Source organism: Eptesicus fuscus, chromosome 4 (assembly GCF_027574615.1).
Source record: "Eptesicus fuscus isolate TK198812 chromosome 4, DD_ASM_mEF_20220401, whole genome shotgun sequence".
Lineage (NCBI taxonomy): Eukaryota > Metazoa > Chordata > Mammalia > Chiroptera > Vespertilionidae > Eptesicus > Eptesicus fuscus.
In genome coordinates, this window is record NC_072476.1 from 67,551,850 (window position 1) to 67,570,439 (window position 18,590).

The 18,590-nt window shown below is 38.7% G+C and overlaps 1 protein-coding gene across 2 annotated transcripts in view; it reads right to left on the reverse strand.

The window, feature by feature from the left end:
* VCAN (versican) overlaps positions 1-18,590 on the reverse strand; it is a 103,366-nt gene that overhangs the window by 72,872 nt on the left and 11,904 nt on the right. For both annotated transcript variants that reach the window (XM_054715099.1, XM_028139745.2), the window contains exons 2-5: positions 17,422-17,497; positions 10,983-11,357; positions 7,473-7,647; positions 7,257-7,384 (exon numbers count right to left, since the gene is read on the reverse strand). In XM_054715099.1, coding sequence (XP_054571074.1) covers positions 7,257-7,384; positions 7,473-7,647; positions 10,983-11,357; positions 17,422-17,491 — 748 coding nt within the window. In that variant the 5' untranslated portion in view covers positions 17,492-17,497. The remainder of the gene's footprint in view (positions 1-7,256; positions 7,385-7,472; positions 7,648-10,982; positions 11,358-17,421; positions 17,498-18,590) is intronic.

Consider the following 18,590-nt stretch of genomic DNA (forward strand, 5'->3'; position numbering starts at 1 on the left):
AGGCTAATATGCAAATGACCAAATGGTGCAATGACTGGTCACTATGATGCGTGCTGACCACCAGGGGGCAGACACTCAATGCAGGTGATGCCCCCTGGTGGTCAGTGTGCTCCCACAGGGGAAGCACTGCTCAGCCAGAAGCAGGGCTCATGGCTGGCGAACACAGCCTCTGTGGCAATGCTAAGGATGTCCAACTGGCAGCTTAGGCTCACTACGCCATCAGTAGGACATCCCCCCAGGGCTCCCAGACTGAGAGAAGGCACAGGCCAGGCTGAGGAACCCCCCAACAAGTGCACGAATTTTGTGCACCGGGCCTCTAGTCAATATATAAAAATCAATTGTATTCTTACACTTGCAACAAACAAACAGAAAAAGAAATAAAGGAAAACTCATTTACATTTGCATCAAAAAGCTAAAATTTTTAGGACTAAATTTAATAAAAATACTACAAAACTTATACTCTGAAAGCTAAAAACATCATTGAAATAAATGAAAGAAGATCTAATTAAAATAGAAAAACATCTCATGTTCATGCATCTAAAGAATTAATATTGGTGAGATGGCAATAAATCTCAAAGGGACCTAGAAACTCAATGCAATTTCTATTAGAATCGCAGCTGGCTTCTTTGTAGAAATCGACAAGCTGATCCTAAAATTAATATGGGAACTCAAGGGACCAGGAATAGCTAAAATAGTTTTTAAAAGAAAAGAACACAATTGGTGGTCTCACATTTTTCAATTTCAAAATGTACTACAAAGCAATAGTAATCAAGACAATGTGGTACTGACATAGAGATCAATGGAATGGAATGGAGAGTTCAGAAATAAAACCATATATCTATGATCAGTTGATTTTCAAGGGGGTGGCCATTAAATGGGAAATAAAGAATCTTTTCAACAAATGGTGCTGGGATACGTGGACATATACATGCAAACAAATGAATTTGGATTCTTACCTCACACCATGTATTAAAATTAACTCAAAATAGATTAAAATAAAAGTAAAACTTAAATGTCATGAAACTTTAGAAGAAAATACAGAAGTAAGTCTTCATGACTGGGGATTTGACAATATTTTCGTAGATATGACACCAAAAGCACAAACAAAGAAATATTTTATAAACTGGATTTCATCCAAATTGGAATTTTTTGTGTTTCAAAGGGCCAATTGAGAAAGCAAAAATACAACTCACAGAATGGGAAAAAATATTTGTAAATAATATACAGTATCTGAAAAGGCACTTGAATCTGTAGTATATAAAGAACTCTTAAAACTCAATAACAAAAGAGCAAATAACCCAATTAAAAATGGGCAAATGTTCCAAAAAGACATTTCTCTGAGAAAATATATAAATAGCCAAAGAGCACATAAAAACTTGCTCAAATCATTGGCAAACAAGGAAATATGAATCGAAACCACAATCAGATATTATTGCATACCATTAGGATGTCTATGATTTTTTTTTAAAAGTCAGATAAAAACAAGTGTTGGCAAGAACATGAAACAAGCAGAACCCCAAAATACTGCTGGTGAACAATTACAGTGGTGTAGCCACATTGGACAACAGTCCAGCAGTTCCTCAAAAAGTTACAAAGAGAGTTACATTTAACCCAGCAATTCCAATTATTGTAGTCGAATCAGTAAGGCAATTATTACTCAAAAAAGAATTCGCATAGTTCCATCTGATTAGTCAGAGATTTGGGGGAGCGGGGGAGCACTCTGCATTTCTCTGGTTTGTAAGACTGCCTGTTGCTCTGCCGGGGAATCTTTGGTGGCCCTGAGAGTTTACTGCAGTGGAACAGTAAAAAGGGGCACATCCAATCACATAACCTCTCTGGTGCCTCAGTTTCCTTATTTTCAAAAAGAAGGGGGTTTTTAAAGAATGCCTGACAAGCAGCCATATAATAAGTAGTTTCCTTCCTTACTCTACCTATGGCTACCTCACAGCCAATCTATTGAAGTAGCTGTACTGAATGGAGATGTCATTTACCAGAGGTGCTTTAGGGTGCCATGCCTGCTTGCCTTCATCAGTGGCTCTTTGCTAGACCAAACACTTAACAGAAACAACGCCCGGTTCAGTTTCAAAGCCTAACAAGTTATGTTAGTCTCCAAAGCCTATTTAAGAAGCATAGCCATAGCTGTGATCTATGATTCTGTGAGTTCTACAGAGAGTAGCTAAGAATTTTTCAGCATCTTCTAATACCAACCCCAATCAACGTGGAGAGGTTCTGTCATCCAGAACCAATATTTGAATCATCTGCTGACCCACGGTGTGCAGGAAGCTCTTCTAGCTAACTTAGGGCTCTTTAACGCAATAAGCCCAGTATTACTTATTCTTAAACAACTCCCAATCAGTGCAATATTCTGTAGATTGCATGCTATAAATTCTATTAAAATCAAAAGTCAATCTGAGAATCTACAGGCAGGAAATCACATAATTTCCAGACTTGATATCTAATTTTAGTCCAATTAAAGGTTCCAAAAAGGCCAGAACTAAGCCCTGCTCTGAGACCCATTCAATGACATTCAGGCCTTTACCTCAAGTTTTGCTTTTCACATCTACACGAGCTCATACAATAACAAAACAAAAAGGTTATATTTGATTCTAAGTCAGACACGTGGATGAGATGGAAGCATTAGACAAGTCATAGAGGAGACAGGGCTATCCGGGATTTTGACACGATGGAGAAGTAGAAAAATCAACCCGTAATTTGTGAATAGGTACAAAGGAACCAATCCCAGAGAGGACAGCACAAGAAAGGGAAATTATTGTGAGAGGCTGGAAAGGAGGAAAGAGTATCTCTGGGAAGGAATTCTTTCTGAGACATCACAGAAAAGAGTGAGAGGAGATATTTAAAGAGAAAAATTAGTATCATGGTGATACAATAAAAGTGAAAAAAAAATCCTTAGTAAAGTTGGTGAACAAAGCTTGGCATTTTTTCGAGATATTAAAAAAATGGCAGGGTGGTGGAGGCATTCTCAAAAAAGACAGTTTGGGGAAATACCGCAATTACCACCAAGTATTTCTTGAGTAATTATTATGTATCTATTACTGGAATAGGTCCTTCATTGTGGTTGAAAGTTATAGAGGACATTTCTGGCCAGGAGTTTACAGAGTTTTGCAGAAATAAAACTAGTAGGTAATCTTTTGTATCTGATGACTATGAAGCAATTAGGGGATAATTAAAGACCAAAAATATATGAACTCGGTCTAAGAAAAGTGGGAGTTCAGAGCCAGGAATTCTCCGTGTGAGCTGGGAGGGCCAAAGATGGGCTCTTGGAACCAGTGTTACAGGCACAGGGACAAGCAGAACGTTGGGAAGCCCAGGGGCGTGTGTTCTCTGAGGACCAAAGCAGAGGTGCGGGAAGGAGCAAGCACAGCGTCTGTAAAGGATATTGTATTCATATGCATAACTCTGTTATAATCACCACCTTAGAGTAAGAACCCGATTCAAATTTCTCTTTTATAAAGAAATACATGTCAGGATGAATATGGTATTATGAAACAAGAAATAAGAAAAAGACCAGAAGGTTGACATCCTGTCAACTAAATATCTTCAATGATAAGTAACTACATTAAAACAAAATTAATTTTCTTTTTGAACTAGATTTCATTTTATACTTCACTGGATTTTTCATTAGACCATCTAGAATAATATAGCTTCTAATTTGAAATAACTGTGCCTTGTTCATAACTGTGTCCATGTTCCATGTCACACATTCTGAGTACATCGATATCTCTCATCCTTACTGCCCTCACCACCTCTCTCACTCACACCTGGCTGTAAAAATACAATATAATATACGTGGGAATTATACTACCCATGAATATAGCAATTAATATATCTTAGGAAGAATTTTGGCTTACTTCAAATAATCTTTTATCAATGTGGCACTGAAATACCAGATATAATTTTATATTGTTAATTTTCCACAAGAATGTTTATCAGTTCACAATTTAGCCAGTGGTCTTTACTCCAGAGGGAAGACACACACTTCAGGATAGGAAGGAAAGAGGCCTTATAAGACTCATCTTGTGATCTTCTTCTTACACCATCAGTCACAAAAGTCACTCATTAACCTCCCCACTCCTCCCCTCCCCACCAGTCCAATTTCAAGTTAAGAGAGAAAAGCCCAGTGACCCAAAATTTGCGAATTATTCTGAGGGACAGAGAACAAGGATGAAAACATTTCCAGCACCATGTCATTGTAAACATACTGAATATCTCCCAACTTTGTTGCGTTCCTTCTACAGAACAAATAAAAACTTTGTCACTCTGCTGGTACAACCTTCAGTCAGTGCTTGAATTAGTAATTATACTGATTCTTTTATCTTTCTCTTCCAACTTTTGTGGGCTAAACCAAAAAGGTTCAAATTCTGTTGCTTTGATATAAATACCCACACTAAATGTATGCTATATTGCACATATAAATTTTCAGTCATCAACTATGTGCAACATCTGTCCCAAGAAACTGTATAAAATACAGTTGGGTTATATTCAGGCATAGACTACTTTTACGAATAACAGTTGCCTTCGAAGCGCTGTTTATGGAGGTGGAAAAGAACTCCTGTAAACTAGTAAATCCTTCTGTTTGCAGTGTATATGCACACTCTCAGAGCTACTCTTCCCACAGAGCCCAGTTCTCGTCACACACTAGTTGCAATATCTGAGCTGACAGTGGGGAAGCTAGCTCTCAATGGTTCAGGGTGGCTAAGGATCCCCAGTGGTCCTGTCAAAAGTACTGCAGTGTATTTGTAGAGGGCATGGAATTCCTAGGACTCCTGGAGAAACAGAAAGTCCTCTGGTCTCGAAAAAAATGTAAGGAGTCTGTAGCCTTAGAGAGTGGGGTTTCGGTTGTTCCATCAGGATAAGACTGAAGAACAGACACACAGAGGAGCCCTTAGGCGATTCATCCGGTAGCACTGTGAGTACATAAGCCTGTTTCTCCATCAAGGAGGCTGGCTTGTGATAATTTTTTTACATATTTTTTTATTTATTTCAGAGAGGAAGGGAGAAAGAGAGAGAGATAAAAACATCAATGGGAGAGAATCATGAATTGGCTGCCTCCTGCACGCCCCCCGCTGGGGATTGAGCCTGCAACTTGGGCATGTACCCCAACCTGGAATGGAACTGTGACCTCCGGGTTCATAGGTCAAAGCTCAGTCACTGAGCCAGGTTAGCCAGGCTTGTGATGATTATTCATGTTTGGCGCAGGCCATGGATTTGTACCTGAAAGCCACCATTTCAATGATGTTTGGTAAAGCTGTTTTAGGTAATTAGAACTTACGTCTACTTTTTCAAAACTACCTTTGATTCAGTTCTAGTTTTACCAGCATTCCAGAAATTTTTATAATTATCACTCTGATAGATACTGTTCTAAATTAAAACAACAGTGATTTAAAAATTCCACGTTACCGAATTTGGATACAAATTTCCATCTTACTGAAATAGCAATAGCCAAATTCATTTCCTAGAACTAGATTCTCCTACCAACTCCCTCCTATTAAATGAAACTTAAAGTAAAAGAAGAAAAAAAACTATGTTATGTCATAGTTTGGACTTTACATGTATTTTTTCCCCTTTGTCGCTATACAAAAAGGGAATTTTTAGTATCTGAAGTTCTGGTTTAGAAAATACATTTACCAGTCTAAAATGAGAGTTACAATGTTAAGATGCTAGGGAAACACACTTCAAAAGCCTTCTTGTAGGCAGCCCCTCTGATTCAAAATTAGTCAGGGCATCAGGAAAATATAAGCTGCTTCTTTTCTAGCTCTCAGTTTCTGAGTTTGTTTATTCAATTCATAAAATCATCCTATATAATAAAGAGGTAATATGCAAATTAACCCTTACATCCTCACAAGATGGCTGCCTACGACCAGGCCAGCAGGGGGGTTAGTGAGAGACGACCAAACGACTGAACAGCAGGCTGCATGGGGTGACCAGGCCGGCAGGGGGGTTAGTGAGGGATGATCAAATGACTGAACAGCAGGCTGCATGGGGCGACCAGGACGGCAAGGGGGTTAGTGAGGGATGACCAAATGACTGAATGGCAGGCTGCGTAGGGTGACCAGGCCAGCAGTGGGGCCGTGAGGGATGACCAGGCCAGCAGGGGGGCAGTTGGGGGTGACCAGGCCAGCGGGGGCGGGAGGGGGGCAGTTGAGGGCCACCAGGTCAGCAGATGGGGGCAGTTAGGGGTGACCAGGCAGGCAGGTGAGTGATTAGGAGCCAGCAGTCCAGGATTGTGAAAGGGGTCTCGGATTGAAGAGGTTGCAGGCTAGGCTAAGGGGACTCCCCCGACCCATGCATGAATTTCTTGTACTGGGCCTCTAGTAGAATTATAATTTTGGAAGAGACTATGTCAATTGTCTAGTCCAATCTCCTAATTTTACAGATAAGAATAAAGAGATCATTCTTTTCATGTGTACCCAGCCAAATTAAATGTATAACTCAATTCAATACTTCTATTTATATATTTGGGCTACTAAGATAGCTGTTGATATAAATGAAAACTCCATTTCTAAAGTCACAGAAACTTGTATCCCATAAGTTTAATAATAAAACTTCATTGCATCCCTAAGGTTATGTTGCCACTATTGAACTTGCCCTTGTCTTTAGGGAGCTCTAACTCATGCTAAGTGAGATATGATGATCTAAAATCAGTCAGACTCTAAGCATCTTTAAAGCAATGCTTATAACTTACCTGGTTTCACATCCCTAACAACTAGTAGAATACCTATCACAAAGTAGGTAGCTTTTTTAATATGTTGATTGGCCAAATGAATGAATGATTGCTCTGAATATCTGTGTAGCAAAATAAACAGAAGTGTAACATGACCACCCTCCTGGGCTAGCTAAGGTTATTTAGTTGTGCTTTCGGGTGTTTATCAGCACTTGGGTTCACAATGGTTTGTCATCACAGGATTTTACCTGAAGTTCTCACAAAAATAGGTACCACCCTTACAGCTTTCTATTCTTAATACTCCAAAAGTGTATTGGAAATAGTCCAACAGCAGCATGACTGAAGGAAAACCTGCTATTAACTAAAGACATTTCTAACCTGCCTAAGCATTTACACACTCCTCCTTCTCTTTCCACTTTAAGCTTATTTCACCACAGAATCATATGGTCATTTAAACTAAATGTTGCTGTTTGGAATTTAAACAAGCGTGAAGACTTATTTTATTCCAACATGCTCCCTGTCTTTCCTCAATTTTCTTAGTTCAAATGACACTAGAGAAATGTAAACATCTTACCATCCAGATGGTCCACGTAGCAATACACGTCATAAGTTTCATGAGGAGAACGGAATCCATAGGTCCTGACACCTTCCTTCCCCATCATATCTCCATAACAGCCTTCTCGAGGAGTCCGGATGGGATACCTGGAGAAAGAAAGTACTAATAATTAGTACTTTATTCTCACTCTCAAATTGATGAATTAAAAACTGTGGCCCCCCCCAGACATCTTACCTAACGGTCTGATCAGACAGCCAGCCTGCATCACACTGCTCAAATCCATCTTCATAGGCAGCATTGAGCTGCTCTGGACTTGCTATGACTGCCCCAATATCCAAACAAGCCTGCTGTGCATTCTCAAAATTCAGAGTGTACCTGCTGGTTGCCGCCCTGTAGTGAAACACAACCCCTGCAAAGATAGCAGCAAACAATTACTAGCATGTTCAAATCTCCCACAACAATGAGCGAAGTTTCTCACTGGAGTAGTATATCAGATTAATTGCTAACATGGTAATAACATCATGATAATTCTTTATTTTTACTTTACATAGCATTATGCAAAATTGTGGTGATATGAGGAGCCCCAGAAATGCCATTCATCTAGGTGTCCCACTTTGCTCCATTAGAAAGTTTCCTAGCCACAAATTCTCTGTTCACTCATGAACAATCTAAGATTTAAGCCACTAAATCCCAACAGGTGCAGAGTTGTCTTAATGCATGTAGTATTTAGGCTATCATGGGAACACTGGACAACTAAAGGGAGTAGGTATTGCAAGAGATACAAAGAACTAAGGGGGTCACAAGACCAGCTTCTAATTCATGACTTTTCCCAGGGCCAACTCAAAAAAACAAACAAAAAAAAACCACACACATGGAACATTCGATAACATCACTTCATAAACACCCTAGACATAAAACATGAGATATTTACTTCCATGACACTATGTATAAGTGAGAAGTCTTGTTTTAACTCCTAATTAGTTCCTTGATCATATACAAGTCTCTAATCATATACTGAGCCTCACTTTCCTCCACTTAAAGCGTAATTAATATTGTTTATGTTATTTGACTGATATGACAGTCAACGTAGGTAAAGGATTTAAAAATGTTGGATAGGCTACTAAGTACTATTCAAATGTGTATCATGTCCCCTAACTGACAAGTATAATTTAGGGTCTCCCCTATTACAAAAAAAAAAAAAAAAAATGTAGGACTTTTATCCCAAAGAAGTCCTGAAATAAAGTTCTCCCAATTCCATGGGTAGAAGTCAGGAATCCTGGTACTTGCCTCAAATTCCATTTTGTTGTAGTTTAGGAGCTGCATAAACTAGTAGTTCTTGCTGAGGGAAGAGGGCTGAGGAAAGAACAGCAGGGGGTAGAGCTGTGGGTCCTCTCCTCCCACTTCAGCAAGAGCATCTCCATTTTTTAAAAATATGTTTCATTGATTTTTAGAGAGGAATGGAGAGGGAGAGAGAGAGAAACATCAATGATGAGAGAGAATCATTGATCGGCTGCCTCCTGCATGCCCACACTGGGGGTCGAGCCCACAACCTGATCATGTGCCCTGACCGGGAATCGAACTTGACCTCCTGATTCATAGGCCGATGCTTAACCACTGAGCCATGCTAGCCATGTGAGCATCTCCATTTTTAACTGGAGTAAATATGGTGATTTATTTCTATAAGTCTGCAAAGTGACTCAAGCTAATTTGCCTGAGAAGTCACTGGAAAATAGAAATTGGGGCAGCTGGGTCTCATGGATGAGATTTTATTGAGTCATCGCAGAATGACTTTGGTTTCTGAACTATCTTCCTCTCTCCTTTTATTCCTAGTAGTTTCTGGGGTTGACAAGAGTCTGTCGTTCCCAGTCTGACTTCTATTTATAAGAACCTCCCATATGCCCATCCTTAGATTCTCTCTCTGAGGCATGTGCCAATAAAATAACTATGGGGCAACAGACTAGCCATGTCATAGATAAGCACATCTGATCAGGATCAACACAAAAAAGACCTGCATAGATGCACTGACATCTAACATTTATTTTTTCATTTCTAATAGTGTAAAATAAAAAAAGTCATCAAATGCCTTTCAGAAAATTTGTACCTTTATAGAACTACTCTGAAATTGCCAACAAGTATATATGGTGGTATTGGGTAAGTATGAGACATAGTTTATAATAATCCCTAAGACTTAAGCAAGAATTTGAACAGTTTTAGATTAGTCTTATGTTGACTGAAGCTTCAAATAGTCTTCTTGCTAATTAAAAATCTTCCGTGTGCACTGACGATTGGCAATAAGGGGGCACAACAGGACTGCATGACCAAGGCAGGGAATATCAGCCGGTACAAGTATCTGAAATTGTTGGGATAATTTGAAGATCTCATGGGGCTAAGGAGATTAAGCAGAGGATGTTCATTGTTTCAGAAGGGCAAGGGGAAAATCCATTGCTAATTCTTTAAGATGAAAATCGTGTTGTTAAACTCCTTTGTGGATTTTCAATATATGTATATTTAATATGTTTATATTTATATATATTATTATATAAATTTATATATAGCATGCATCTTACACTATTACCCATCTATCTAGAGAAACAGTAATAGAACAAAACAATTCTATGCTAACTAAAATAAATGATAAAAAGCTTAAAAGATGGAAGAGCCCATGGTATTTAGTCTATGCCGGGTTAACATAAAAATAGATTTATGGGAGAGAGCTATAGAATCTGATTGTAAAAGGATGTCCAGAAAATTAACTTGTTGCATCTGAAATTTAAAGTATTTCCTTTTGGCTATACAAGAAAGAGTTTTAATAAAGCCCTTTGTATATATTTCTAAAAGGTAAATATAGGGAAATGGAGGGTTGGAAGAAAAATATGTTCCATCATGTCTGGGTATGAGAATTTTGCTTAGTAACTTGCCAAAATATTCTTCTTCTAAGAGCTATGGCATTATGAGTGTACCCAATTAAAACAATTTTTCTTTGCCTTGTCTCCTAACTTAAATTCAAATGACATATAAACCACTACTGAAAGAAGGCTAAAACCCAAATGTTTCACTGCAGGACTTAATGGATAACTAGTGTATTAACCTTAAAAAAATTCACTGAGTTCTTGTTTTGATCCAATTCAAATATTTATTGAGCCCTGGCTTTTTTAAGGCATTGTGATATGTACCATGGTACTTATTAAGTGCCTTCTATCTTCAATGTAAATTAAGATAGAATTTATATTTCTTACAAGTAAACTCAAAGATTTTAAATCATGTTAGGAGCGTGAGGAAAAAAGAAGGAAAGGGGGTTTTATCTTGTGTGTATATACATGTATATGTGTATATGCATATGTGTATATGTATATGTGCATACACACACATGTAAAAATTAAAACAAAATAGATTAGCCTTTACAGTCTTAGAAAGCTATCATTGATAGGTCTCAAAAACAAAGTAATGATCTTGAACTATATACTATGTCTTCATATTCATTATTTCCAGAATACAATCATTTTACATTATTTACAGACTACATAGAATCATTGCAGTTGCTGTGGAAAATGTCACCTTCCTGGCTCCCCTACCCCCAATAAATAACAGTTTATTTTTGGTGAAAGACATGGACTGTTGGGATGACTGATGGTTTTCCCACTTGTCCAAACCCCAAACAATAGTTACGTTTGAGTTACTGTTTCACAACACTTCTGAACCAGGTATCATGTTTTACTACCTTCTTATAGATTCCAAAAGCCTTACCGTCCACGGTCAATGGCACCGCCTCCTGTGTGTCTTCAATCCCGTACATGACATCGCAGCGGTAGAGGCCCGCGTCACTGGCAAGCAGTTTGACCATGGTGAGGGAGGCATCACCCACGTCCTCGGGATGTGTAGGCACAGACACTCTCCCCTTGTAGCCCTGGCCAATCTTGATATTCCCATCTTGAGCCACAAGAACAGTAGTCTCCTTTAAGTCCTTTCCACTCTTGTCCAATTCAATCTTAGACCATTTGATTCGGAGAAATTCGCTGGTGTTATAACTGGGTGGTAAGGTAGGCATGGTTGAGAAATGACAAGGTAGGTTGACTTTTCCAGAGAGGGAGCCCTTCACAGGTGGGCTTTTTTCCACTTTGACTACAAGAAAGAGAAAATACCAAATTAACATTCCTAAAAAAGTGCAAACTGAGTCTATTTAATATGTGAGTGGATAAGAAACTCTTATCCATATCCTATATAATAAAAGCCTAATATGCTAAGTGTCCATTTGTCTGGTCATCCTCTCAACCAATCAAAGCGTAATATGCTAATGATATGCTAAGGCCGCTCAACCGCTCGTTATGTCATGCACTGACCACCAAGGGGCAGATGCTCTGACTGGTAGGTTAGCTTGCTGCTGGGGTCTGGATGATCAGAACTGAGCAAGATGGGCCGGATATGCCCTGGAGCCCTTCCACAGTCCCACAGTCCCTCCCCAGCTGGCAAACCTCCCGCATCCCTCCCGGGCTCCAATGGGGTCCCTTGGCCTGGCCTGCACCCTCTTGCAATCTGGGACCCCTCGGGGGACGTCGGAGAGTCAGTTTTGGCCGATCCCGCAGGCATAAAAGGCTAATATGCAAATTTACTGAACAGTAGAACAACCAGTTGCAATGATGTGCACTGACCACCAGGGGGCAGATGCTCAATGCAAGAGCTGCCCCCTGGTGGTCAGTGTGCTCCCACAGTAGGAGCGCCACTCAGCCAGAAGCTCTGAGCCAAGCTCACAGCTGGCAAGCGCAGTGGCGGTGGCAGGAGCCTCTCCTGCCTCCGCAGTAGCGCTAAGGACATCCAACTGCCAGCTTAGGCCCACTCTCCACAAGGAGCAGGCCTAAGCCATCAGTCGGACATTCCCTGAGGGCTCCTGGACTGAGAGAGGGCGCAGGTTGGGCTGAGGGACCCCCCCTGAGTGCATGAATTTTGTGCACCAGGCCTCTAGGATGAAATAATGAGAATGATTTTCTACACAGAGAATAGTATATAATTTCAATAATGTTCATAACAAAGATAGGGATAAATAATGCTCATTTTATCCACCAAAAATATGACATTAATTTTAAATTATTTGCAATTCGGTGTTTAACATGAACAAATAAGTGATACTATAAGGCAATTATAGGAGAGCAAGCAATCAAGGCCAAAATAAGACTAGAATGAGCCATGCAGGTTTAAAGGACTAAAACAATGTTAGAAAGAGCAGTTAAAAGGTAAATTTATGTCACAGGTCAGAAGATGAAAAATGTTTGTTAAGATAACTGCCACATTACCTTAAAGGAAATGAAAATAAAACTCAAAGAGGAAGTGAAAATTAAAAAAGTACTTCTGTAGACTGGAGCAGAGGGAAGTCTAACACTTGGAGAGACCCTTTTTGGTTCAGGGTTTGAACCAAAGGCTTTCATCATAATGACAAATCCAGCTGCAATCACTTTGCAGTGAAACATTACCTCTAGATTATATCCTGGGGGAAAGTTGGCAGCTGTTCACATAACCGTCCTAAAGTATTAATCAGCACAATGTCTTTCTGTTTAAGCCCTTAAACTTTTAATGAGAAAGAAGGCATTGGCTATAATTTAACACTATTACATGCAACAGAAATTTTCTTTCACTCCCTCCCCACCCAGCCCCATCTTCCAGTGTCTACTAATTGGCTAGACAATATTTTGGTAATAACAATAGAAATTATCGTTAATATACAAGCAACTTACACTAAATGAAAATATGATGAACAACAGTAGCCTCTAGGTGGAGTGAAATAATGATTTTTTAATTAAACAAATGATGTATATCTAGCAGTATGTTAATGGTCAAAGGTGTTGGTAACATACATGTGAATATGGACATGCATCAGAAATGATATAGCTGTCAGTATAGCCCTGTGGATTCAGTTGGGGATAAGTCATTTTGAAAATTTCAGAAAGATGTGGAGATATTATGATCTTTAAGAAAAAAATACTCCCTATTGCTAGAGATTGAAATTTAACTTCAGAAGGACTGGCCTATAAAATCCTTCATGTGATACAATTAAATATAAAATAACTAATACAGTTTTATATTTACTGTATTGATGATAGAAACCAGTAACCATTCCAAATTTATAATAATCATTGCTGTCATAAATTTCTTTATCACTTTATCAAATTATATTAAGCTTGTTCAAAACAGGATTTAAGGCACTCAAGATTAAATAAACATTAAATGAAGTGTACAATTAGCTGAACTAAGTTAATCATTAAAATGTTAAAAACACTATTAATATTTTAGAATCTAATAGCAATGGAATAATTCTATTTTTATGGCCTCCTTGACTTACAAAATAAATTCTCTTACTTAAAGCTCATCCTGAGTGAAAACGGTCCAAGCCTTCACTAAGGATGCTCCACTAAGAGGAAGTGACACTGGAGATCCCAGCTGGCTGGTGACACACCTGGGCCAGAAGACAGGTCTCCTTACACCTAATCACGGAATCTTTCAGCTTTGGCATCTATTGGGTTCTTCCCCTCTCCCTGAATTAGTTGTGTTTCCTTTCCAGAGTCTGTACCTAGCCTATTTTTAATCCATCCTGTTTTTTAAATTGCTTTCAGAACTGAAAACTGTTAGCAATTCCATGATCTTTAAAATAAGTGTATAAAGTCCACAGAAGACTCCCAGAGAGAAACTACTACCTGGTGCATAGACCTCTAATTCAGAACCCATTAGGGAGATAATGACTACACAATTTTTTTTTATTTTTTTGCCAAGAATAGGGGTCCTGAGAAGGGAAGGGGTGAGAATTCTATGACCTAAGAATCTCCTAATTGACATTTATCATATGTTCTAGAAAATCTTATCTTCCTTCCCGAACAATTATTTATATGATTGACTTCACCAGAAATAAAGTATTGCTTTTTATAATGGAGAATAAACAACTTTATCATCAACCTCAATGATGGTATAAATTATAAGATTCTTTGTCACCTCCTTAAAAATGATTCTAGGGTAAATGACTTCCAGTTTCTTAATATTTATTACTAAATGATAGTTCTTTCCACAGTTTTAGATGTGTAGCGGCAGATATGAGATTCAGCCCCATCTACCCAATCAGGAGGTTTCAGAAACTTAGAGCATTTCTTAATAACTCTGCTGTAATGAAAAGACATATTGGAAGAAAATGATGTCAAAAGGCAAACTCCCCAAGGGCTATGTATTGTCCTGCATGTTTATAGGTACAAGAAAATGAAAAGCTTTGGTTAGATATAAATATATATTCCATATAGAATCCAGGATTAACAAAAAGCTGTGTGGTCACCTCTTTTGTGTATGAAATCTTGGGTCTTAATGTACTGGGTCGCAATAACTAAGTTCACTAACTCTAAATATTTTAAGAAAGAAATTAAGTAGTTCAGAGGATAATGTTTATAGACTATTCCTGTTTAAAAAATAAAATTGCTACCTGCAAGAGCTAGTCTGAAATTCTGACAATCCAAGTAATAAAACTGAATGCTAAAAAAAAATGTTCACTGCTCCCACCAGATGGTTAGTGATCTAAATGCATACAGTAAGAGAGAAATAAATAAATAATGAATAATCAATTACCTTTCATTCTCTGTTAGTAAATTTGCAGAAGAAGGCTGATGTGAATTCCATCTACATCATTTGATCAAACACACATAGAAACACAGAGACCTTGGCCAAAAACATGTCAGATTGAGAGTATGGGAATTTATCTCTTTCTCAGGTGATAAACATTATTCTCTTGTTCATTTACTTACTCATGACTATGCATGACTCCATTTATTAATATTAGAAGAATATTCAAATAACTAGATCAGTGCTAGATAATCAATATAATGGGTACTGTTAAAGCAAAGAGCTCTTTGTATATTAAAATAAAGTCAATAACCAGTACGCACAATGTTCCTTAATGTTAGTTATTGGCTTTTTGAAGGCCTAAGAATAAACAGAAAAAAACTCAAGATGTAAGTACTTGTGTTGACTCACAACTAGGTACTGCTGTGTGCCTAAATATGAACTTGGTAAATCTGTTTTATGCAGATTTTATGTTTTCAACTTTTGCCTCTCATATAAAAAATTAAATTCTTGCCCTAGCCAGCTTGGCTCAGTGGACAGAGCGTCAGCCTACGGACTGAAGGGTCGCAGGTTCTATTCCGGTCAAGGGCATATGCCTGGGTTGCAGGCTCAGTTACCAGTTGGGGGCGAGCAGGAGGCAGCCAATCAATTATTGTCTCTCATCATTGATGTTTCTATCTCTCACTTCCTCTCCCTTCCTCTCTGAAATCAATAAAAATATATATTTTTTAAAAATTAAATTCTTCTGAAATTAGCCCCAACTAATTGCATCTCTTAATTATGATAATAGATTTACAAAAAAAAAAAAAAAACAAAAAAACTTATTTTTGGAGTAAAGTGTATAACACAGTGGTAGATATATATGAATGGATGGGGTGGATGGGTGAATAAATAGGTGGATGGGTGGATGGAGTGATACTTAAACTTTGAATCTTGATAAGTTGGAGTAAAACTGTAGAGAACAAGAGAATGGACTATCAAACAGAAAAAAAAATACATGTGAAAAAACATGTAATATGAAAGTCTGATGGAATTATAAATTAGTTCAGAGAGTCTGAAGTGTAGAATGAGTTGAGAAAAAAGTGGAAGTTGACTCTGGAGAGGTACACTAGACAGGAGTAGATCACTGAAGTTCAAGGCAGTATCATTCTTCATGGACCATAGTCCACAAATTTGGAATTATAAAACATTCATTTGGTGGATAAGTAATTTAAAGCTAAGAAAAACAGTGCATGTAAACTTATCCAGTTACAGAGGGAGGGAGGGAGGGAGGGGGGGGGGAGAGAGAGAGAGAGAGAGAGAGAGAGAAGAAAGGGAGGTAGGGCAAATACTTGGCTCTCAGTCTTCTCTTTATTTTCTTGGCCTTTCTCAAAATCTAGTCTCCTGAGAGTTTGATAGTCTTTCTTTTTTTTTTTTTATTTTATTTTATTTTTTTAAGTAGGAAAGTCTTTGAGTAATATTGAAGAAGATGGAAAAGTTGTGCAATGACATATATAGTTGGCCCTCTGTAACTGTAGGTTCTGCATCCACAGACTCAACCAACTGAAAATTTTTTTAATCTTATATTGTTGCTGATGTGGTTAAATTTAGATGGTTGCCTCTGTACTGAACATGTACAGACTTATTTCCTTGTCATTATTCCCTAAACCATACAGTATAACTATTTACATAGCATTAACATTATATTATATTAGGCATTGTAAATAATCTATACATGATTTAAAGTATATGGGAGGATGTATATAGGTTATATGCAAATACTATGCCATCCTATGTAATAAAAGGATAATATGCAAATTGACCTTAGCAGAGTACCGACCAGAATGACCGGTCACTATGACGCACACTGACCACCAGGAGGCACACGCTCAACGCAGGAACTGCCCCCTGGTGGTCAGTGCACTTCCACAGGGGGAGCGCTGCTCAGCCAGAAGCCGGCTCATAGCTGGCAAGCTAGAGGCAGTGGCGGGAGCCTCTCCCACCTCCCCAGCAGCACTAAGGATGTCCGACTAATGGCTTAGGCCCGCTAAGCCTTTAGTCGGACATCCCCCAAGGGCTCCTGGGCTGCCAGAGGGATGTCTGACTGCCAGCTTAGGCCCGATCCCCCCGGGGAGCAGGCCTAAGCTGGCAGTCAGACATGCCCCGAGGGGTCCCAGACTGCAAGAGGGTGCAGGCTGGGCTGAAGGACCCCCCCTGAGTGCATGAATTTTCGTTCACTGGGCCTCTAGTTACATATAAGGGAATTGAACATTCTCAGATTTTGGTATCTGTGGAGGGTCCTGAAACCAATCTCCTGTGGATACCAAAGGATGGCTGTAGGAGTCTTTTTGCACAGTCTGGAAGTCATCTGGGAAGTTACTGAAAGCCCACCTGTTTCTTTTGACATCTTGTTCATTGTTTTGTTTTGACTGATTGATTGATTGAATGATTGATTGAAAACCAGTTTTCAGCCTAATAATATGTGAACTAAACATTTTCAGCACTAAATAGACTTTAAAAATTCATCCTTTATTCTAGTGATTCCATATTGCCATTTCATGCCCCAATACTCAAATTTTTATTTTGCTTAGCAATAAGGAAATTGTTACCAAACACTCACCTTTACGTAGTGCATGGGTTGCTATTAAGGTAGAGCACATCCATAAGATGCTCTTTATATTAATCAACATCTTGTCCTGAAAATGAAGACAAATACAAAGTAAGTCATAAGCATTCAGGCTTATGGTGGGCCATAAATCACATGCTATTTGTACACTATATGTAATAAGAGTACAAGAAGCCGCTCCCCTTGGATTGCAAAAACAGGAGAGAAAGTATAATAGGAGAAGCTGTCCCAACACTTTAATGATTAGTTTGACTCTCTCCCAATGCAGTAGTTACCAAAATAATCCCAGAACCCGATTTGGGGACATAAGAATATGAATGTGTGGGACAACCACACTGGGTAGGCTGTAGGAAGAACAGTAAGGACCACAGCCTTCATTACTAATGGCTAGGAACTGGCACAAGAGAGAGGGTTGACCACAAAGTCTGTTTAGAAACAGGAAATTGGTCATAGATGGAGTGAGAGAAGATAGGGAAGCAATAGGGAGAGATGTTGAAAGAAGAGGGTTTGCATCAAATGTGAGGTGAGAAGAAGCCTGGTGGTTCATGCACATGATATCAAATCAGAATAAAGACTTCAGCAGGTTTTTTAAAGAATAGACTCAATTTAGTTTCTAGGAACCTAAACAAACAAAATAAATGTATTATGAGGAACTGTTAATTACAAAGAGAGAGAGAGAGAGAGAGAGAGAGAGAGAGAGAGAGAGAGAGAGAGAGAGCAGAGCTTGCCAGGACTTTTAAAGCCATTCTAATAATTTTAAAGTGTGAGGGGTAAAGAATGAAAGAAAACACCCTGTTCTAAGTCAAGAAACCTACCCTTGCTTTGTCATTAATTTACTGTGTGACTTTGGGGAAGTCGTTTTAACAAACAGACTCAAATGGTCCCTTCCAGCTCAAATTTCTAAGAAGCTGTAATTATGAGGAGGGTAAGTACTAGTGTTGGCGACCATCTAGAAATCGAAGAGCCAATCTCTGAAGAATTTCGAAGATTATTTGATCTCCACAGTCATTCCATTCTCAGCCACATTTAGAACTATTCTATAGGAGGCCGTGTCAGTCAGCTACAAGTAGCCATTCCCCTTTCTCCTTTCCAACAATAATCTGCTTTCATTCTAGTATCTACCCTCCTTTACACAGACATAAATTTTAGAGGACCCTGGGTCA